Source organism: Phyllobates terribilis, unplaced genomic scaffold, assembly GCF_046119375.1.
Source record: "Phyllobates terribilis strain yellow unplaced genomic scaffold, ASM4611937v1 Scaffold_8__6_contigs__length_399053987, whole genome shotgun sequence".
In the NCBI taxonomy this organism is placed as follows: Eukaryota; Metazoa; Chordata; class Amphibia; order Anura; family Dendrobatidae; genus Phyllobates; species Phyllobates terribilis.
In genome coordinates, this window is record NW_027362768.1 from 147,139,260 (window position 1) to 147,163,218 (window position 23,959).

At 44.3% G+C, this 23,959-nt stretch overlaps 1 protein-coding gene across 1 annotated transcript; it reads left to right on the forward strand.

Moving 5' to 3' along the window:
* Positions 1-708: 708 nt before the first annotated feature.
* NRDC (nardilysin convertase) lies at positions 709-21,906 on the forward strand. Its single transcript, XM_073643483.1, has 31 exons — positions 709-984; positions 5,588-5,819; positions 6,289-6,370; positions 6,504-6,657; positions 7,058-7,131; positions 7,211-7,306; positions 7,496-7,618; positions 7,696-7,753; positions 7,884-7,957; positions 9,471-9,540; positions 10,184-10,261; positions 10,913-11,033; positions 11,886-11,944; positions 12,025-12,079; positions 13,370-13,474; positions 13,589-13,712; positions 13,792-13,878; positions 13,956-14,075; positions 14,218-14,269; positions 14,797-14,947; positions 15,457-15,584; positions 16,074-16,236; positions 16,408-16,439; positions 16,734-16,872; positions 16,978-17,025; positions 17,827-17,879; positions 18,249-18,332; positions 19,495-19,585; positions 20,037-20,153; positions 20,455-20,544; positions 21,200-21,906. Exons 1-31 carry the CDS (start codon positions 839-841, stop codon positions 21,398-21,400), a joined length of 3,207 nt encoding a protein of 1,068 aa, XP_073499584.1. The 5' UTR covers positions 709-838; the 3' UTR covers positions 21,401-21,906.
* Positions 21,907-23,959: the final 2,053 nt, after the last annotated feature.

A 23,959-nucleotide genomic window follows, 5' to 3' on the forward strand; every position in this document is an offset into this window, starting at 1 on the left:
GGTAACGTTCTCCTGGAATCACCAAACCCAGACTCTTCCATCAGACGCCAGATAGAGAAGTGTGATCTGTCACTGCACAGAACACGTCTCCTCCAGAGTCCAGTGGTGGCGGCTTTACACCACTCCATCCGACGCTCATTGTGCTTGGTGATGTATGGCTGCATGCAGCTGCTCGGCCATGAAGCTCCCGGTTGGGGCGCAGCGGCTAATCACTTAAGTAGGTGTTAATGTGCAGTACACAAGAACAACTACTATGCAGTGTACAATTGTGCCTACTACATACATAGGGGGCGCCACTGGAAATAATTGAGAATTGGATATTGAGGACTTATTCTAAAGAAAGGCCATCAGCATCTGATTAGTGGACAGTCCCTTTAAATCAGTTACATGCTATACATATCATTAGATGTGGTCACTGGGACATAAAAAAAACTGTTGCTAAAAGTTTCTCTTGGCCGGAGCAGCCAATCACCAGCCTTACACTGCTGGTAACAATGCATCTCTGTGCCGGCAATGAGTAATCGCCAGTCTGTCCTCTAGGATCTATGTAGTAGTGCAGCGATCTGCTCCGGGCTGACTGACACCCGCCCCCCCACGTGTCCTGCCTCCACAGCTACAAACTTCCTGAATAACTTCACAACCTTGCAACAAGCAGCGCTCTGAGTGGTCAACAACAGATAGCCCCGCCCCACTGCTGCGCTCTCCTTGTTGACAGGCAGGTTGAGGGGCATGTGATCGCGCCTGTCGCTCCTGATTGGCCGGGGCGGTGATCCCCGGCTTCTGTGTGGCCTGAAGCACCGGGTGTCTGTAAACTGTAACACCGTGTCATCGCTGCGACATGCCCGCAAGAAACCCCCACAAGTCCGCTGGCCCGTGCCCGGCCACTCACGGCGACACCAGTGCGGACAGAGAAGAGGCGGAAACCAAAGGCAACGCTGAGGACTTGGAGATCATTAAATCTCCCAGTGACCCTAAGAAGTACCGGTAAGTGTCACCACTGCGTGACGTCATGCCAGGGTCTTGTGCCAGATGCTGCCCCCTCCTCCCCCTATTCCAGGATCTTGTGCCAGGTGCTGCCCCCTCTTCCTCCTGTGACAGGTGCTGCCCTGTCCTCCCTATTCCAGGATCTTGTGCCAGGTGCTGCCCCCTCCTCCCCCTATTCCAGGATCTTGTGCCAGGTGCTGCCCCCTCCTCCCCCTATGCCAGGGTCTTGTGCCAGGTGCTGCCCCCTCCTCCCCCCATGCCAGGGTCTTGTGCCAGGTGCTGCCCCCTCTTCCTCCCTATGCCAGGGTCTTGTGCCAGGTGCTGCCCCCTCTTCCTCCCTATGCCAGGGTCTTGTGCCAGGTGCTGCCCCCTCTTCCTCCTATGCCACGGTCTTGTGCCAGGTGCTGCCCCCTCCTCCCCCTATGCCAGGGTCTTGTGCCAGGTGCTGCCCCCTCCTCCCCCTATGCCAGGGTCTTGTGCCAGGTGCTGCCCCCTCATCCCCCTATGCCAGGGTCTTGTGCCAGGTGCTGCTCTCTCCTCCCTATGCCAGGGCCTTTTGCCAGGTGCTGCCCTCTCCTCCTCCCTATGCCAGGGCCTTTTGCCAGGTGCTGCCCTCTCCTCCTCCCTATGCCAGGGCCTTGTGCCAGGTGCTGCCCTCTCCTCCTCCCTATGCCAGGGCCTTGTGCCAGGTGCTGCCCCCTCCTTCCTCTATGCCAGGGTCTTGTGCCAGGTGCTGCCCCCTCCTCTTCCTCCTGTGCCATGGTCTTGTGCCAGGTGCTGCCCTCTCTTCCTCTTGTGCCAGGTGCCGCCCCCTCTTCCTCCTATGCCAGGATCTTGTGCCAGGTGCTGCCCCCTCCTCCTCCCTATGCCAGGGTCTTGTGCCAGGTGCTGGCCCCTCTTCCCCCTATGCCAGGGTCTTGTGCCTGGTGCCACCCCCTCTTCCCCCTATGCCAGGGTCTTGTGCCAGGTGCCACCCCCTCTTCCTCCTATGCCAGGGTCTTGTGCCAGGTGCTGCCCTGTCTTACTCCTGGGCCAGGTGCTGCCCCCTCCTCCCCCTATGCCAGGATCTTGTGCCTGTGTCCCATGTGCCCATGCTATTTCCCTGCAGCAGTTTGTGCCCCTTCTGTGTGCAGTTGTTGCTCCCTTTCTTGTGCCAGTTGCTGCTTATTCCTGGGCACGTTGTTCCTTCATTTTTGCTCCTGAATATTCCTATTCTTTGCCCCTTGTCATATTAGTGTTTTCTAGTTTGGGACGATCTCTTGCACCCCCCCCCCCCCCAGGACATTTGCGGTACTGTAACCCTCTATCTGCCAGTCATAGAATCATAGAATGGTAGAGTTGGAAGGGACCTCCTGGGTCATCTGGTCCAACCCCCTGCTCAAAGCAGGATTCACTAGATCATCTCAGACAGATGTCTGTCCAGCCTCTGTTTGAAGACGTCCATTGAAGGGGAACTCACCACCTCTCGTGGCAGCCTGTTCCACTCATTAATCACCCTAACTGTCAAAAAGTTTTTTCTAATATCTAATCTGTGTCTCCTCCCATTTAGTTTCATCCCATTGCTTCTAGTCTTTCCTTGTGCAAATGAGAATAAAGATGATCCTTCTACAATGTGACAGCCCTTGACATATTTGTAGACAGCTATTAAGTCTCCTCTCAGTCTTCTTTTTTGCAAGCTAAACATTCCCAAATCCTGCAACCGTTCCTCATAGGACATGGTTTGCAGACCAGTCACCATTCTGGTCGCTCTTCTCTGAACTTGCTCCAGTTTGTCTATGTCTTTTTTTAAAATGTGGTGCCCAAAACTGTGCACAGTATTCCAGATGAGGTCTGACCAAAGAGGAGTAAAGACCGATAATGACTTCACGTGATCTAGACTGTATGCTTCTGTTAATACATCCCAGAATTGTATTTGCCTTTTTTGCTGCTGCATCACACTGTTGACTCATGTTCAGTCTATGATCTATTAGTATACCTAAGTCTTTTTCACATGTACTGTTGCTTAGCTCTATTCCTCCCATTCTGTATATGCTTTTTTCATTTTTATTGCCCAGATGTAGTACTTTGCATTTTTCCCTGTTAAAAGCCATTCTGTTGGTTGCTGCCCACTGCTCCAGTTTATTTAGGTCTTTTTGAATCCTCTTTCTCTTCTCTAGTATTAGCTATCCCTCCTAGCTTTGTGCCATCAGCAAATTTAATCAGTTTACCCTCAATTCCTTCATCTAAATCATTGATAAAGATGTTGAACAATACAGGTCCCAGGACGGAGCCCTGTGGTACCCCACTTGAGACATTCATCCAGCTGGATGTGAAGCCATTTACAACCACCCTTTGAGTCCGATCACTAAGCCAGTTATGAATCCACCTAACAGTTGCCTGGTCCATTGCATACTTGGTCATTTTTTCAATAAGGATGGTGTGAGATACTTTGTCAAATGCTTTGCTGAAGTCAAGATATACTATATCTACAGCATTTCCCTGATCCACCCAGTCAGTGATTCTGTCATAGAAGGAAATTAAGTTAGTCTGACATGACTTGTTAGTTACAAACCCATGCTGACTCTGGTTAATCACTTCATTCTTATCCATGTACTTACATACATGTTGTTTAATAATTTGTTCAAAGATCTTTCCTGGTATAGAAGTCAGACTCACCGGCCTATAGTTCCCTGGGTCCACCTTCTTCCCCTTTTTGAAGATAGGAACAACATTTGCTCTTCTCCAGTCTTCTGGGACTTCTCCTGTTCTCCAAGAATTTTCAAAGATTATGGAGAGTGGTTCTAAAATTTCTTCTACGATCTCCTTCAGTACTCTGGGGTGTAATTCATCTGGACCTGGAGACTTGAACTCATTTATGTTAGCTAAATATTCCCTCACAATCTTTCTGTTTACAGATAACTTGGATTCCTCTATTCCTTTAAAAGGACAGTGAAGATCAGTTGATGTTACATTTTCTTTCTGAGAGAAAACAGTTGCAAAATAGGAATTAAAAAGTTCGGCCTTCTCAACATCCTCTCTTACCATTTCTCCATTTTCATCCTGTAAAAATCCTGTAGCATCTTTGACTTTTCTTTTACTTTTGACATACCCCCAAAATCCTTTTTTATTGCTTTTGACATCTCTTACAAGCCTTAATTCATTGTCAGCTTTAGCTAACCTGATACGTGCCCTGCAGGATCTGCAGACTGCATTATAATCTTCTTTAGATATGCCTCCCTCTTTCCATTCAGTCAGTTGTGTTTATCCTCTATTTCTATGTATGTCCGGTTAACCCTCTCTTTGCTTTCTCATATGTGCAGCCCCCTGGTATGAAACGACATAATAATGCCAACCGTCTGCAGCTGCTCCATATGATGTGTGGTGCCCACAGATTGTACAGGGATCCCCGGGCACGGCAGCACATGCAGAGTATTCCACATTTATTTACTTAAAGTTAATTAAAAGTTCTGCAGTTTTATTTTCTCACAATGTTCAAGGTCAAACCTTACATATGTTAATTATTCGGATGATTATTGCAACCTGCACTGTGACACAAGGATCTGCCCATTTATTGACAGCAAGCAGAGATCTTGAAAATGGCATTAATCCATTAATAAATATTGTGCACCTTTGTACTCTCTGATGGCAAATGTTCCTGGACAGGTTAATGAGGGAGGCTGAAGAGCTATGGTAGATCTGAAGCCTCTGTCACTCCAGCTCTATTCCCGTCCAGCGCTGCTCCCTCCTACTTGATTTTCAGCCTGTATGCTGTGTGACGTAAGGCATAGGAGCCATCAGTGAAACAGGAGGAGGCAGCCCCAGGTGAGGTATAGAGCTGGAGTGACAGAGGCTTCAGATCTACCATAACTCTTCTGCTTCATTTGCATATCAAATCAAACGCTGTTTTCTCAGTAATGGAGGAACGGATTCCCTTTCAGATTGTCTTTCAAGGTTTCTTTTGTATTGTCAGTTTATCAGGACTTGCACTGAACAGGATTGAGCAGCTTGTAGTAGATTGTAATACATGCAAGCTGCAAAAAAATAAGTTTTTTTAATTCTAACCAATTATGGAATATTTTTTTTGTACAATACCTGCAGAGGTGTCCATAAACTTTTAAGTGAATTACAACTTTTACCGTGATTTGGATTTGCAGGATTATATTTCTTCTAATTTGTATACACAGTCAGCTTGTTTCTCAATCTATAGGCTTCTTTCACACAAGATTAGGGTTTTTGCACCAGATCAGGTTAAAGAATTGCCAAATTGTGCCAGCCACATGGAAGTCAGTATGATGATGATCAGTAGGCACACCGTGTGCTTCACTATAGGGCATGTGCCTACAGCGTTCCTCTGTCCGTGCCCTACAGCTGCCCTTAGCTAAACCCAGCTGATGATCCAATGTGGAATATTGGGGCAGCCCGGCAGCTCCTTGGTGAGAGAGATTCTTCATTCTTCTGAGAGATAGGAGCTGTCTGGCAGCTCCTTATCACTTCTCCTCATTGGCCGAGCATGCATGTTTATTTCAATCAGAGCATGCATGTTTATAATGAAGCTCAGGTTTATCACTCCCAGGTCCGTCATCTTCATCATTTCTGATCTTTTAATTTCCTTTTATCCTTATAGATTTATTCAGCTGGACAATGGTCTCCGAGCTCTGCTCATCTCCGATATGGCCTCCTTGGGTCACACTGCCTGCGAATCTTCTGATGAGGAGGAGGATGACGACGACGATGATGAAGAGGAGTATGACACTGAAGATGACAGTGGGGATGAAGAGGAGGAGGATGATGATGAGGAGGACGAAGACTCTGACAGCCAGTGTGCTAAAGAGAAGAAGGGGTGCACAGAAAAGCTGGTATGAACTTTTGCTGTAGGGATTGCACAAATGTTCATAGTCAGGAGAGCAGCGGCCGAACGTACAAAGGGGATAGAATAGGACCCTCCATGGCATGCCACTGGGAATGCGACCCTGAATGGCGTGCCGCTGTGAGCGGGGCCCTCCATGGCGTGCCCCTGTGAGCGGAGCCCTCCATGGCGTTCCGCACGTGCCTGTCATCTCTCCATTCCCGGCAGCGCCCCAGGGGCTGTACAGTAGAAAAAAACAGACTTTGAAAGCAACGTCATATTTTTTTTTTTAAAGGTATTTTTCGGGATGCAATGCCTGACCGGAGAGTCTGTGTAGCAAGTCCTGGCGGACATGATCCCCTTAGGACACCGGCTCCGCTATCACAATATCCTTCTATGCAGTAATGCGTTCCTTGATTTGCTGTAATGCTTCAGACGTGGTCGGCATTTTTGTTCCATTGTAATCGCGTCTTCTCTAGTCCGCAGCCGCCCTTTGCATCGGAGTCGGAAGCTTCAGTGATCCAGAAGATCTCCCTGGATTAGCTCACTTCTTGGAACACAGTGAGTGTCACCGATCGTATTACTGTGAAATGAAGGCAGCGTAAAGGAAACCCTGTCTGGAATAAGGAGGTTTAATTTCTATGTAAAATTAAAGAGGATCCTGTGACCGTGTCTTCTTGTACGTCTCTTGCAGTGGTGTTCATGGGCAGCGAAAAATATCCGGATGAGAACGGCTTCGATGCTTTCCTTAAAAAACACGGAGGCAGTGATAACGCCTCCACGGACTGCGAGCGCACCATTTTCCAGTTTGATGTACAGAGGAAGCATTTCAAGCAAGCCCTGGACCGGTAAGATGTTTGTCTTATTAGTGAGGAAGGGTACGGCTAAGAAGACTTGATCATTGCAGGGGTCGGGTAGCCATATTCCACCTCGCAGAGGACAAGGGGCCGTCTGCTCTCGGCAGGCGACTATACTCCATCGCTACGCTGCTCCCTAAACGTATTGAGTTGGGTAAAGTTGGCATAGATGACAAATGTATGGTCTCTGGTGATCCAGCTGCTGACACCCCACCAATCCCAGGAATGGGGGTTCAAAACCCCCTATCTGAATGGAGCCATAGTGAGCATGTGTGACCACAGGTCACTACAGATCGGTTGGGACCCCTGTACTTATGATTGGTTGGACCCCCAGAGATCATACCGGTACACCTTCATCACGGACCTGACCTGTGCTCTATGTTCCCCTCAGGTGGGCACAGTTCTTTATCTCCCCGCTGATGGTCAGTGACGCCATAGACCGGGAAGTCCAAGCTGTGGATAGTGGTAAGTCCAGTTTTTACCCTTTTCCCCCCTTTTTCTCATAGAGTAGACATAATAAATGTTATTTTTGCTAATATCGCAGAATATGAGCTCGCTCGGCCCTCGGATTCCAGCCGCAAGGAAATGCTTTTCGGGAGTTTGGCAAAACCTGGTCATCCAATGGGGAAGTTTTTCTGGGGTGAGTTCTCTTTGACAAAAAGGTTTATTATATACATTTTGAGCAGATGTCTGAGATTTCCCCCCACCCAAAAATTTTAAAAAATTGTATTTTTCTCTGAAACGCTGCTACTGATGTATTTTGGCTAAACCTGTTAGCACCTTGTATAATCACTGCTTATCCTACATGGCTGCTCTCTCGATTTTATAGGAAATGCTCAGACTTTGAAGTATGAACCTGAAGAAAAGAAGATAGACACCCACTCCCGGCTCCGAGAGTTTTACAAGACTTATTACTCTGCCCACTACATGACCCTGGCCGTACAGTCTAACGGTATGGAATCCCCCCGCGGAGCTGTGCGTACGGCGGTGATGGTAACGCTGATACTCACTGTGTTCTGATCTCTCCAGAAACTCTGGATACTCTGGAGGAATGGGTGAAGGAGATATTCTGCACCATTCCTAATAAGTAAGTAACTTTCTTCTGCATGACTTCTCATGTGACGTGTGTCCTGCTCTAAATACAAAGATCTTAGTTACATTTTGACTTACAAAATATTAATTTTAGAGCATTAATTCATTTTTTCTCTCCCCTGTAGTGGTTTTCTAAAACCTGACTTCAGCCACCTGAGCGACCCTTTCGACACTCCAGGGTTCAATTCTCTCTACAGAGGTTTGTATTATGGACATACTTGGGAGCGTAGGCCTCCTATCAAGGTTTATTACTATTTTCTTTTGTGATAGAGATATCTGTCTATCTCTATATACCTATATAGGTAGATACAAGTAAAAAAAAAAGCACAGCAGCACTCCACTATGGCCAAAATACGCAGTCAGTGTGAACATTGTATTTAGACTATATTATTGCTCAAAAAGCTGTACTTACAGAAAGCGAAGGTTCTTAGCTTATAAATTCTCTCTGTCCTTCTATTGCATAGATGAGACCATTCATCTGAACGGCTACCCTGTAATATACATTTTCATTCACATGAGGGTTTTCTGCAGACCCCCGTCTGTCATGACAACCCTTCGGCACCCTGCAATCACGTGACCGAGACGCCGATGGGCGGCCAGAATGATGCTTTTCCGGCCGTTGCATGTTATATCCCGCTGTCAGAGACTGCTAAACAGCCGCGGGTGGGACTCCGTTCCTCCTGCAGTTGTTAAACCAGCTGTCATGTGTCGGGGAAAGATGCGGCCTCAATGTCAAAAGAAAGAAAAGGGAAAAAAATGATCCCTCAGTCCCCATAGAGAGTCCCCAAAACTACTTGTTACCTTTTATTTCCATTTTTTTAGTTCCCCTGCAGCCATCCTTATGGTTTGCTATTGTTTACATTCTGAAGTCCCCTCCCAAGAGTGTGCACTCAGCCAGAGCTGTATCAATCCACCTGCTTGCATACTCCCACCCTAAGTCCCCTGCTGCTTTCCAGAGAAAGTGCCATCCTGAGACTCAACAGTCTCAAGCTGGATCCATTGATGCCCACAGTTTCTCCCTCCAACCAATCCTAGAATGCACAGTCCTGAGACTCTCCTGCAGTCACTAATGTTACAGGTGCACACACCGGCAGTACACAGGCTCAGTGTGCTACAGGGGATCAATGAGTCATATGAGGGGTTCATTTATTATAATGCAATCTAGCACTCTGGAACTCCCAGTATCATACCCTCTGACCATCACCTCCCAATGAAGGCTGCAAGAAATATAATTTATGGTAAGCACCAAAAGTCTTCCTATTCTCGGTGAGGCTTGAATTGCTTCTGTGGCTTCTGCTTTCTTTCCCTGTACACATTTCCAATCACTCACCGAGGATCTCTGACAGTGCCCCAATCACATCCCCGTTCAGAGCACTGGTGTGACCGCTGCTGGTTGAGCCCTGCCTCCTGCAAGCAGCGCTGTTCCGACTGACCGGCTGCCTTCGCTTCAAAGCACAGACCGGAAACCTCTGAACTCTGTGCTTTGAATGGTCAGTAGCAGAAAGTAAAGAGCTGGAGGTCACATCACCCTACATGACGGCTCAGGAACAGACTGTTAACAGCCACTAAATGATGATACTTTTTCATTTCTCATAGGCTTTACAGTGTTAGTTATTTTACAGACTCTTTAAGTTAAACGCTTTATTCTTCATTTGTGACAGTGATAACCATCTCCATGTCCTCTCTATAACCTCCTGTGTTTGTTCTTGTAGTTGTCCCTATTAAGAAGGTGCATGCGCTCACTATAACATGGGCTCTTCCACCCCAGGAAAAATTTTACAAGTAAGAACCCTTCTGACATGAGCTTTTTCTCCAGGTGTTGTGTGCTCCATTTTGGCTTTAACTTTTTCTTTAGTAATATTCATGCCCTGAGCAAAGGTCATTGGGCAGGGAGGGGAGGAGGTGAGCTGTGACGTCACTTATTGTAAATAATGGATCCTGTGTTTACTACTGTATATAGAGGTGATATCAGTCATTCTACAGGAGGAGGAGGTGAGCTGTGACATTCCCTATTGTAAAGTGGATCCTGGGCTATTTACTGTATATAGAGGTGTTATCAGTCATTGAGGAGGAGGTGAGCTGTGACATCACCTATTGTAAATAGTGGATCCTGTGTTACCTGTCATTGTAATCCTGTCTGTGATGATAATAGCACTGCTGAAAAGTATTAGGTATTAGGCCTTGTGGTCAGTGTTGCAAGACGTATGTATCTGGTGTGGGGGCGATAGATATTTTCTTATCACACAGCTTTTTTAGTGTCTGTATAATTAAGAACGTATTTATACACTTGTGATAATGTCAGAATAGAATTTCTTGAAAGAAGAAGAAAACTCCATCCCCTCGTACTCCGGCCCTTAGCATCTAACCTGTTATTTCTGATCCACGTTCACGTTGCGTTTCAGTAATATATTTACCTGTTTTTAAGGGTGAAACCTCTTCACTATATTTCGTGGCTTATAGGACACGAGGGTAAAGGCAGCATCCTGTCCCTGCTGCGCAAGAAGTAAGTAACGTACCGTACTGTGGGGGGATTCGCTGTGATGCCGCCCTGTACTTGGAGATGTACAGATCCCACCCTTTAAGCACTGTTAAGGGTAACCTTGTAGGGATTTCTGCAAGCCCTCCTAACTATTACACAGACTGCTCCATTCAGATGCAATGGGCGAATCTGCATCTTGTGAACACACCCTAACGGCATAGCTGACCCCTGTGATACAGACGCTCGTTTTTTTCCTGTGTCTGGTAGGAAGATGATATATTACACAATGTAATTGATCTGAGAAAAACTGTCCAAACGTTAAGCCAGTACGAATGTTGAGAATTCAGCTCTGAAGTCTGCAGAATTGTGAATGCAGCTCTGGACTATAATACAGGCTGTAACTCTGGAACAATACAAGATAACAAAAAAAACAAAACAAAAGCAGTTTATTACTCTACATTTTGTGTAGACTCATTATAGACTGATATATACTTTACTGTAAAAGATGGGCTGGAGCCATAGCCGTGGATGTGAACGCTGCACCAGACTTTCAAGCTTGTCATTTACCATTCTATGCATCGGGGGCTTTTATTTTATACCGTCCCTTTAAGGATAATGCAGACATTTGTAATTTGAAGTGAAACTGGACCTTGGTTATTTTGTTTCCTCCCTCAGGTGCTGGGCAGTCGCTCTGTTTGGAGGGAACAGCGAGACCGGCTTTGAGCAGAATACGACGTACTCCGTGTTCAGTATTTCCATCACGCTGACAGACGCCGGACACGAGCACTTCTGCGAGGTATGAAGAGTAGGCAGGTTGCAAGAGTGAAAAACCCTTAAATAGGTTGTCCACTGCTCGGACAACCCCTTAATCCCCATATTCCCCACACCTCTGCGCGATGTCACTAGGTCTCTCGGGGCTCGTGACGTCTCATAAGACCCAGCGCTGCTGTAACGACATCGGCACCAGGTCCCCCAGAAATGAGAATAGGCTGTTATTATTTAACATGGTGATTAAGAAGGTTTGTCCGAGTAGTGGACTTCCCCCCTTTAGGGTGCGGACAGATGGCCGTATTCCTCGCATGGATCGCATCACAATCCTCGGACTGTCCGTCTGCTCTGCTGATTTGAGCGTGACAGCTGCATAGAAACACATGCTGCTGTGTTCAGGTCAAGAGAGCCGCCGGCCAGTCCGAGGATTGCAATGCTATCCTTACATGAGGAATATGGCCGTCTGTCTGCCCCTTAAAGAACAGTCCCACCTATCCCTCCTATTTATTCACTACATGCTAAACTACAGCCAAATATTCCAGAGTCAATGGTAGCTGCAATTGCTTTATTCTGCAGGTGACTGTTCTGGCCCTCTGTGTTTAATTAAAGGCATCTGATTGCCTATACAGGAGCACGTTCCCACGTTGCAAAGATCTGCAGCGATTTTTTTTTTTTTTTTTTTTTTTTTTTTTTTTTAAGAACCGATGCAAAAAATATATATATATATCCGCAGCATAAATTGACCAATGCTGCAGATTTGTAATCCCCATCATGTCCGTTTTTCCTGCTGTTGTCATTGGGTTTGGCTTGGACGTGATGATGGATGCATGTGACTTGCCTGCATATTTAGAAGATAATATTTTGTTTTTTTATTTCCTAGGTTACTCATTTCGTATTCCAATACCTAAAAATGTTGCAGCAGCTGGGACCACAGGAGAGGTCGGTGTTATTCCCTTTATTAAAACCCATTTATCTAGATAATTCTGACCTTCACTGATTCTGATCCTTTTTCTCTTCAGGATCTTCCGGGAAATTCAGAAAATTGAAGCTAATGAGTTTCACTATCAGGAGCAGGTACCGGACTGTAGAGGGAAAGGTTGACGAAGCCTCTGACCCTCTGCCTTGTTATAGAAGTTTGACAGAAGTTTTCTTTGGGGGTCTGTGTATCGTGATCACAACTAATACTCAAAAATTAAAGGGCTTCAGAGATTTTCTATCAAAGGAGGCAACGTTTCAGATGCCCCCTGATAAGGAATTACCCTAAAAATATAAAATCCCATCCAAATACCTGCTCACCGATACGGCCGTAATGTGACAATCTTGTCTCTAGTCCAAACTGCTCCACAAAAAATCTTGAATCGGACATTTGGGGTTTATTTAGAGCGCTGGGCTCTTTCCTTTCACATCTGCTTGTGACTTATGTCTATAGGGCCGAATTCCTGTTCCCATCAGTTTTTATCAGTTTATGTAAACGTGCCAATAAACATTAAGCTTTATATCGTGTAAATGCACTTTAAGAATCTGTTGCACAAGTGTTCTGTGTAATTGGAGATGCACTTTAGTTCTGCATTTAGACAGGCAGATTTCGGACTGTTAAAAGGGTTGTCGGGGACTTCTACACTGATGGCATATCCTGAGGATAAGACATCAATCTTTTATTGCTTTGGTTGCGACACCTGGTACTGTATGTTGACTATGGGTGGATACTGCATATCGGCAGTTGATCGGCGGGGATGCCGAGTGTCACACCCCCACCAATCACATTGATAAGCTTTCTTAAGACTAAGGTCACCCGAGAAAATCGGTCTGATTGTGTGCGGTCAGATTTTCTTGGATGTGGAGAAGAAGAAAAAAAAATTCTCTATCTTCTACATGCAGTGTGTTTGTGAAAATCGGACTGCACTCAGATGTCATCTGAGTGCAGTCTGATGTTTACCACGAACCCATAGATATGAATGGCCGAGTGCCACCAGAAGCAGCTAGGGCATGCTGCGATTTGTTCTTTTCGGACCAAATTGGTCCAAGGAAAAAGTCGTACATATACACAGCCTCATTGAATAGCATGGGGACGAGTGCTATCCGTCAAAATGACGGATAGAACTTGTCCGATTATTACGATCACGTGCACTAGCTATCAATGAAAAAGTCCCAAAGAACCCCTTTAACGAGTGTTACTTGACTACATACAACTATCTGATCTGATGAATTGGCTTTTTGCTCATTCGTCGGGTGATTGTCGCCGTGTTTGCACAAGGCGGTAATTGGGAACAAGAGTTTTTACGTACGCTCACTTTCTGACTGTCAGCTCATCTGAATAAACCTTAAGTTTTTGCGTTTTTAGAATATTTTATTTTCTCTTTTCAGACCGATCCTATAGAATATGTGGAGAATATCTGTGAGAACATGCAGCTGTTCCCCAAAGAAGACTTTCTGACCGGAGACCAGCTTCTGTTCGAGTACAACCCTGACGTGAGTTTAAGGTTTTTAGTTTTATTATTTTACATAATATTAATGTCTCTAAGGATTTCGCCTAAGTGACGTCTGTTCAGGATGATCATGACCTACACAAGCTTTTACATACAGGTGATTGCCGAAGCTCTTCGAGGACTCACCCCGGAGAAGGCGAACCTGCTGCTCCTCTCTCCAGACAACGAAGGCAAATGCACCATGAAGGAGAAATGGTTCGGGACCCAGTACAACATTGAAGGTAACGCTATAGACCATAACGGCTGCTATATACCATAATACCATATATGCATTCTTTATTATGTTGCATTTCTCTGCAGAGATTGACCCAAAATGGAAAGAGCTGTGGGCCAGCGACTTTCCCGTGAATCCAGACCTTCATCTCCCGGCTGAAAACAAGTTCATTGGTAAGTAATGCTGCAAGAACCTTGGGTACTTTCTCGGCCTCATCACTGAATTTACAGTCTTTTAATGGCCTCTACAGCCACTGACTTCACGCTGAAGACCTCAGACTGTCCAGACACAGAATATCCAGAGAAGATACTGGACATTAAGGAGGGCTGCCTGTGGTACAAGAAAGACAACAAGTTTAAGATCCCTAAAGGTATGAAAAATATTCCAGAAATAGTCATAAAAATTCTTCCTCCATAATATCTGTCTAGTAAATTTTTGCAAAAATATTGGAACGGAAGATGATTCTGGTTACGTAACTCCACGTTTAAACTTTTTCCTTTTTTTTCTTTTAGCTTACATCCGCTTTCACCTGATCTCTCCATTAATACAGCAATCACCTGAAACGTAAGTTTGAGGACTTCTGGCCACAAGGGGTATAACGTTAATAGAATTCATGACCTTCTTATTTAACGCATCATTTACTTTAGTTTGAGGGGGACAGAATCAGAAAATACAACAATAAATGAGATGTAAATGTAGACAATGATGTCGAAGAGAGTTTTTTGGTTACTTTTCATGTGTACTGTGTCACAATACAGCACCCCACAGAGCTCATTTACTGCTATGTTCCCTCATTATGGGGTCCTAGACCCCCTGTGCTGGGAACTGAAACATCCTTTAAGGGAATGGGGCTTTTTGCATTTCCTTTCAGAACCAGGTGACTGGCAGCTCCACTATCCAATTAATAATTAGGGTAGAGTGTCCATTTATTAATTTTTTTTATTCATTTTTTTTGTGTACTGGATGTGATATGTCATGGTGGGCTAACCCGTGTAACTGGATGTAATGCGATTTGTTTTACTGTATTTGATCTTTTTGGAATCGTTTTTGCCCTGGGACGGTTGTGACTGTATTTTTTTTTGCTTTTACAGCTTGGTTCTCTTTGAAATATTTGTGAATATTTTGGCTCACACACTGGCAGAGCCGGCCTACGAAGCTGACGTGGCTCAACTAGAATATAAACTGGTGGCCGGAGAGCATGGACTCGTTATTAAAGTCAAGGGATTCAATCATAAACTGCCCGTACGTAGAAGATCATCACACATAAGGTGTTAAAAGGGTGGTTCCCAAAATATCAAGTTATCCCCTATCCTTGGGATAGAGGAGAACTTGCTGGCCACTGGGATCCCCATTGGTCCTGGGGTCACCATGAATGTAGAAGAGGTGCGCAGACTCATTGTCTATGGGACTGCGCTCGGCTGTTTCCGTCAGTCCCATAGATAGTACTGTCAAACTCCGATGTGAGACAAGAATTTACCATCCGATTGGATGACTTCTGATGGATTAGGCCCTTCCATTTTTTTCTTCTGTAGTGCATTCTCATGAACAGTGGGACCCCAGCGATGAGCATCTTCTTACTTATCCTGTGGATAGGTGATAAGTTATAATTGTGGAGTACTCACATAGTCGGCCCTTTGAAATAACCTCAGTCTGTGCTTTGCAGAATTGCTTCAAGTTTCTACTTCTTGTTACATAATTTCCAATCTGAATTACTGACCTCTCCCCTTATCTTTCTTTTCCTTTTTGTATAGCTTCTTTTTGAGTTGATCATTGATTACCTGGCTGACTTTACGGCTTCCTCTGACGTCTATGAGATGATCACAGAACAGCTTAAAAAGACCTACTTTAACCTCCTGATCAAACCTGAGAAACTGGGAAAGTAAGTGCACCATGTGCAGGTATTTGGATGGGCCGATGTTTGCTTTTTATTAAGCGGAAAAGGACTATATACAAATTCATTGGGGGTTTACATAAATTCCCGAAAACCGGTGGGAACAGGTTGAATGAATGTATTTACGATCGTCATGTTACCGGCAGCACGTGTCCTGTGTACACAGAACGGCGTGCTGCTGATAACGAGGATCTTTATATTGGCGTAAACTATCTGATCACCTGATGAACAAGTGCTGCTCGTTCTTTGTGTGATCTCCAGTATGATTATATGGGCTCGATTGCCGATTTATCACCTCATCTAAATTGCCATAATATGTAAACCACACTGGTTTTGGCACACAACTTTCCTGTAACTTTTTAGTGTTGCTCTTTTCGGGGTGGTGTCTTACAAAATGTGGCACTGGGGGTTACAGTTCATACTGTAAAACCGATCCTCTTCGCTACACTGGGATTTGACCTCTTTTCTCTCCTCCAGGGATGTGCGGCTCTTGATCTTGGAACATAATCGTTGGTCCATGATAGAAAAATACCGCACGATTCACAAGGGTTTGACTTTGGAACAACTACTCTCATTCGTTGAGGAATTCAAGTCTCGATTATACGTAGAAGCCTTGGTCCAGGGCAACTTCGTCAGTAAGGTGAGGGTATGGAGATTCAGGATGGCACCTTCATATGACATTTTTGGTTTTCCATGTACTGTGTGTACTGTCCAGATTCGGGACTCTTGTTTGCAGGTCTTCTGTTCTTTGTTTAGTTGCACAATTATATACTTTTGTGTAATCTCTTCTTTTATACTTTGTTTCATCCAGGAGTCCGCAGAGTTTCTGAATTATGTTAGAAGGTGAGACCATACCTGTAATTTGTCATTTCTGAACATATGTCTGATTTGTGGAGGTCTTGTCATTCGGATGTCCATTCATGCCTTGGCCCTACACCGCAGACTATTGCACTGTTTTTGATACCCACATACTGCCTAATGTCTTTTTTGTATTAAATCTTGCTATAAAGTGGAAATTATATATGTAAAATTGGCTCCGTCAGTCATGCATTGGGAAGACTCACGGGGTGGCACCGTCTAGCTTGAGCATTTCTTCTCGTACCCTCCTTCTACCTGACGTCATCTCTTATTAATTAGTAAGCTGAAGTCTCTGCCTCTGAAGAACAAGGTCCCGGTGCAGTTCCAGGTGGTGGAGTTACCGACTTCTCATCACCTGTGTAAAGTCAAGTCTCTGAATAAAGGCGACTCCAACTCCGAGGTCACCGTGTATTACCAGGTGGGGACAGGAGAGATTTTATCACGAAGCAGAAGAGGAGTTGTTGCTGCCTTAAATTTTTTTATTTTTAATTCTTTTTATATTTATTTATTTTTTTTAATGCAGTCTGGTGCTAGGAATTTACATGACTATACTCTGATGGAGCTGCTGGTGGTAAGTAATTTTAGATTTTCGTCCCAAAGTATTCAGATTTTTATTTTAGAGTGGATTCTTCACTTTGAGCTTTCATACAATTATATAACGGCCTCTTAGGCCGGGGCTACGCAGCGATTTTGCCCGAAACCCAAGTTTACTAGGTGTCACTTCTACAGCACAGCGCAATACAAGCGAATGGTGACACTTTGCGACCACAAAAAGTAAGTTGCGAGATGACTGACCGCGTGAAATTTTTTGCAACCTGTGCCCCCATTCAGTTGTATTGTGCTGCAACAACTTGTTAACTTTAGCCGTGCAACAGGTGTAACCCCAGCCTTATTTTCATATTATTTCCCGTCCCGACCGCAAGTGTCTCGGGGGGTGGGGGGGTCCCTGTCCCGACCGCAAGTCTCGTGATCTGAACAAACTGTCTTATATATGCCAATGAGGCAGGTAGTTGGGGGTCATAAGGCTGCTGTAACACCGGAACTTGCAGCCATACTACGAATGAAAAAAAGTAGAGCGGCTATAAGGCTATGTGAATCAGCACTAGGATAGATGGATCCAGCATCCTGAAATTTGCACAAGGAATAATTCAATATCGGCTGGAAAACACAGAAGGGCCTCACATGTAGCAAATACATTCTAGGGCCATGTTGGTGACGACCATAGCGAGGACTCTGAATGCAGAACTTTGGTGGTGAAATTCATCTTTTGAGCTGCTACATTAACAGGAACAATACAGTGGCGTCGTTGAATATCACATCAGCGAGGATCAGTTTGTTTTTTTCTTTTTAATTATGATTTTAATTTTTCCAGATGCACATGGAGGAACCTTGCTTTGACTTTCTAAGAACCAAGCAGACTCTCGGGTAAGTAGCCACAGGAGCCGGAGGATTTTAAAGTAGCCCCTGTCCTCTTTCTATTCATTGCTGTATGGGACTTGTGGAGATGGCAGAGTACAGCGATCCTCTATCTCCGGGTGCTTCATTGACGATGACTAGAGCGGAGGTGTGCATGCTCATTATCTGCCATGTTCTCAGGATTAATGGAGGTCCCAATCATCCGCCCCCCCAGCAATCTGTATGTTGTCCCCTGCTCTATGGATTGGGGATATCGTTATAATTCTAGTGCAATCCCTTTAAGAACGGTGTACATACTGTATGTGTGTGTGTGTGTATATGTATATATATATATATATATATATAAGAAATATTTACCTCCATCTCCTTCGTCTACAGGTACCATGTATATCCAACCTGCAGAAATACATCTGGCATCCTTGGATTTTCAGTCACTGTTGAAACGCAGGCAAATAAATTCAAGTAAGTGAAATGCTGCTGAGTCCTACACCATTACCTGCACTTTGCTGTGCTTGTATCGCTGCTTACACAGGCAATGCGGGTCTGATGAAGAGTCCAGACTGCACTCCAGATACACCACCTATTCATCTAGGAGCTGCAGAATGTTCTGTCTGGATGCTCCGTCTTCTATGCCATAATTTTTTTTAAAGGGCAAAAGAATAGATCTGATTAGTGGGCACTAAACTTGTTGGGACCCCCACGATTCTGAGATTGTAGGAGTAGCAGCGACTGTTAAAGGCTGAAGCTCCTTCTTAGATTTTCTTTGCACAGCTTCACTCCCTTTAATAGAGTCTCCTAGACTGGGGGTGGCTAGTACTGGAATTAGGGCTGATAGACCTCATTCCTTTTATTACTGGTCTCAGAGGTTGGAACTCCCATGCATCTTTCATATTTTAGACCGTAGGGCGTATACATAGGACGAGTGCTCTGTGATGATTTAGCGGATAGCACTCGGACCAATGTTATACTATGGGGCAGTGCAGATCTGCGTTTTTTTTCCTCATACCAATTTAGCATTCTGCAATTTGCAGTATTTGCAGTGCAATTTGGATGTCATACATCCATTCAAGTCTATGGGTGCGTGGAAATCATCGGACTGCACTCTTATTTCCGTGGAGTCACACAATGGAGAAGATGGAGAGAACTTGTTCTCCATCTTCTCCATTGTGTGAGTCCACGGAAATCCGAGTGCAATCCGATGATTTCCACACAACTATAGACTTGAATGGGTCATGTGAATAAGGCCTTATTTATACGCCTTAAGAGTATTAGATGGGAATACCTTTATTTCATGTTTTGCAGTGTGGAATTCCAGAGGTGGGGAAGAGACATCTCACAGCCAGTGTATAGGAGATAAGCGGAAAGAGGAATGTACATTGCATCTAGGATGGAATTTGGAAAATTATGTCTAGTAGATGATCAGGGGGAGGGGTGCAGATCTGTTAAACGTTAGGCCACACTGAAAATAAATGGTGCCCAGATTGAGGATCCAGGGTTTTTAACTTGGAGTGTATCCATCCCAGTACCGATCACATCCTATGCTTCGATCAGGTACTGTTCTCAAACTAACTTTTACATGGGTCTAATTTTTTTTTTTCTTTTTGCAATGACTTTTCTTGTGCAGCTCCGAACTGGTGGATAAGAAAATAGAAGAATTTTTAGTTTGCTTTGGGGAAAAAATTGACAACTTAACGGATGAATCCTTTAATACACAGGTAACCTGCCGCTTGGATAGAAAAGCTCTTGCAGAATTGTCTGAGTCCGCCGAATTGTTACTGTGCTACAGCAAAAGAAAAAAAAAAAATTGTGATCCATAGGGTATAATGAAAGGGGGGAAGCTGTAGAATGGTACTATAGTGGCTTCTTACATTTGCTAGCTGAGTGCTTTCTCTATAAATCTGACCCGTCAGATCCAGAAAAGGTAATTAGTCATTGCATTCTAAAAAAATTGCAGCAAAATTTTGCTGCAGAAGGAGTCTCCCCTTCTATCTTGCATTAGGATATAAAGATGGCTAAATTCATTAAATGTCCTTTTCATTCTGCAAAAATGGAACAGATGAACTGGGCATTTATTTTTCTGATCTTGCAGAAAATCCTGCGGAGTTACCGTACTCAATCATTTCTAGATTCATCTGTCCTCTGACCGACGCGGATTTCTTTCTGCAGGTTAATGCTTTAATAAAGCTGAAGGAATGTGAGGACACGCACCTCGGAGAAGAAGTGGACAGGAACTGGGGAGAGGTCCTCACCCAGCAGTATCTCTTTGACCGCTTGGAGCACGAGGTAAAGTCCATGATCGTCACTTCTGGATTATATTCTCGCTGGAGATTTACACAAGACAATGCCGTTGTATACCAGGGTCCCGCCCGTCTTACATAAATAACCCTGGTCAATTCTTGGGGTATATTCACTGGTTGCAGATGTGTCGCGGTCATTTATATGACTCCGTTTCAGCTCAACTGGGATCTGGCACGAAAAAAGGTTTCTGCACGATCTGTGTGGAGGAATTGGATAATTGCAGGAATTTCTGCTGTTCTGATGCAATAACTACTGCGCTTCAATAATTCTATAATTTTCATTTCAGATTAATGTCCTGAAGACATTTAACAAAGAAGACATGACTAAATGGTTCCAGGCTCATAGAGACTGCGACAGGAAGGTCCTGAGTGTCCATGTAAGTGCTGTTTTATGACATCGTAAGGCTACGTTCACACTGTCTGTGTGCGTCGGGACTATCCCAAGGTGCGGGCGGCGCACACAGAAAGCTAGGTGTGACGTCACTGGCACCCAGGAGGATTGAGATTGTTGGGGGACATACAAAAGCGGGTTGTGCTGATCATCAACTCCATGCCACGGAAAGGATGAGATCCGGAGAATATAAGCAAGGGTTTTTATTCAACCAACGCATTTCGGCACGGGACCAAAACCACACTGTATATCGGTGAGCGCTTCTGGCATGGAGTTGATGATCAGCACAACCCTCTTTTGTATGTCCCCCCACAAACTAAATTTTTCTGGGTTTGTCCAGCAACACTCATGTCTGTTTCGGGGTATCCAAGACGTGCCAGTGACGTTGCATCTACACCTACCTGCGGGACCTGCGGTCAGTCACCAGGTAACCTCCACCTGTGCTGTCCATTAGTATTGGGCGCATGTACGATGCCTGCCGATTGTGTACGTGTCCGAGCTTGTACGTGTAGATTGGTCATCAGCGCCGATTGCGGAAGAACAAGTTAGACTCGTATTCTTCCTTTACGTAGATGCTCATCCGCTTATTCTGATAAACTAATTGACAAATTTCCACATAATCCGGATTCTCTTCTTTACAGGTGGTTGGATTCGGTGAGAAGGAACCAGACATCATCGCTTCTCAGACTCCAGCAGGGGAACCCGAATCGTCTTACGGGAACATCACCGATCTGATTTTCCTTCCTGCGTCTCCTTTAATGGCCGACACTGTGCAAATTAAGGACATCCGCAGCTTCACCAGCACCTTAAAACTGCTGCCCTACCACAAAATAATCATATGAGAACTGATGAGACTCTGCCACACTTTCTGGTTTATAGATTATTTTTCCTGGATGCTTTTAAACAAAAAAAAAAAAAAAGTTCATTAAAAAAAAATGTAACCTGAGACTGCTCAGATATGAGCGCGGGTGGACTCTGTGGGACAACGGTGGCCTTTTGGTGTCGTTTGTTTCATGCACCGAGCTGCAACATGTACATCGCCCCTGAACATGGAGGAATCATGGCTGTCTAAGTCACACACCTGAGAGAAGAGCTGGATGGCATCGGCCATGTAGATCTATATATTTTTTTTTTTTGCATGGCTGCTTAGAAAAAAAGACAACAACAACCACCACCACCAGTCACCTTAGATAAAAGTCACCATTGTGTGCAGTAAGAGGCACAAAGCCATGGGGGACGCTGGCCTTTCATGCATATTCCCCCCCTTTTTTTTTTTTTTTTTGCAGCTCGGTTTGCTCTGTTTAGCTCCTGTGTAAAAGCACAAGCCCACCAGGAATTTACCCAAAAATCCACATCGGTCACAAACACTCCAAATCCCAATTTATTTGATTGCAGATCTTGTAGTGGTGATAGGGCCGCTCTTAACCCTTGGCATTACAAACAGTGAAAATCGGTAGCATAAATTGGCATGTCGCATATTTAACATCCTCCCCGCGAGACACTTTACACTGCAGATTCTAGTTAATCCACCGTGGGGAATGAAATTTTGGAAAATATAGAGTTATCCTGACTTTCCCCAGCGGGAAGAAGGATTGGGTATGCTGGATTTTAACATGCCCTGTACTTTGGCACCTCATCTCTCAAGAACAAGCAGCTACTTATTTCACCATTGAGAACACACACACGCACGTATGTGGAACAACTGGTAATCAACCGCATGGTGTTTTATTGATAAAATTATATATATATATATATAATGAGACCCTAAAGATGTATTCCCATAATGCTCTGCATATGGGGTAAGCAACATAGCTAATCAGAATAACTATACTACATTTCTAATTGAAGGTATTTGCTAATATTATTATTACACCTACAACGTATTAGGATAGTATCTTAGAGATGGGAATAAACGTTTAAAAATAGTCAAAGCCAAATTTATTTATTTTTTCTGGAAAGTTTCCCACTTTCTAGTACTTTGTTGTTGTTTTTTTTTAATATATGACTTTGTCTTAGATCTAAAATAAGATCAATGACTTGAGTCCATACTGGTTAGTACAATGCAACGTCACAAGGGACAACTGTCCTAACTACAAAGTTTTCCTGAGCTCCAGCCGCCGGACCAGTATCTTATGAATATATTTACTTCACGCTGAGCTCTGTTCAGTGAACAGAACGTCACAAAAAGTTGTGTGGATATTGTTGCATTGATTGGTATGTGTTTTGTTTCACATATATTAAGAGTGTGGGTTATAAACGTTTGTGGATGACTTTAAGAAAGGAGTTAAAAAGGATTGTGTCAGATTGGGGAAATATTTCTATTTTTCCCTAAACAGCGCCACTCTTCTCCATGGGCTACATCTGGTACTGCAGCTCAGCTTTATTAAATCAAATTGAGCTGAGAAACATTTGGAGGCAACAGATAAGTGAAAAAGTAAAGATTTTAGCTAACCCCTTCAATTTATAGGGTTACTTATATTTACCCCCGATTCCCCCAGCATTTTTAAAGTGTGTGGTTTGGTTTTATTTTGCTTATTTTATAAGTTTGGGGGTGAAGGGTGATGCAAAAATGGGAATTACAAAAATCCCCTTTGCTTCCAGTTGTACCCCAGTGTCACCGGCCCTACTGTGGTGACTTCCCATACGGACGGCCATTTTCAACCATCCCCCCCAAAAAAAGGGCCACACTTATATATGGGCTGCGTCTGTTTTTGCCGAACCCAACCTGAAACCAAAGCACTATGGAAAGGAAAACCTCCACCAAGTATAAGCTCAGGGGATCGATCTGTTCCCCAAAACATTGTACTGAATTGCTGCTTCTATCATATTCAGTTTGTATATTAATATTTAGGTGCGGGGACAGAAGATGCGCTGATAACCCCAGATCTAGCTTGACGGGTCTTATCCATTACTGCGTGACCTTTGTGCTTGAAAGGGCTGCAGTACGGCAGATCACACTGTATGGAGTTAATAAAACTTATGCTTAACTTATTTCTTGTTTGTGAGTTAATGAAGTAACTGTCCTTTCACACAACTCCCCCAACCACAAGTTAAAACATATTTTAGTTCATACACCTTATGATTCTCATGCTTTGTAACTTGGATTCATTCTTTAAGTAGGAACATTCTGCCAGCATTATAGGTGCTGGAGTTTGTTTTTTTGTTTGTTTGTTTTCCTCCACTTTCCAAAAGTGAAGAATAGAGTAATATTTGGGCTATATTTGTCGGAGGTTTCTGGAAGTTGGTATGTTGTTCTGCAGAAATAATCAGCAATCAGACAATGTGGGAAAAGGGACTCGGGACATTACGATTCATCATCACAACATGGAGAAGACAAAAACAAACTAGACAACAATTAAAACACCAATGTCTGATAAAAAGTCTGGCCCCATAATGCTGCA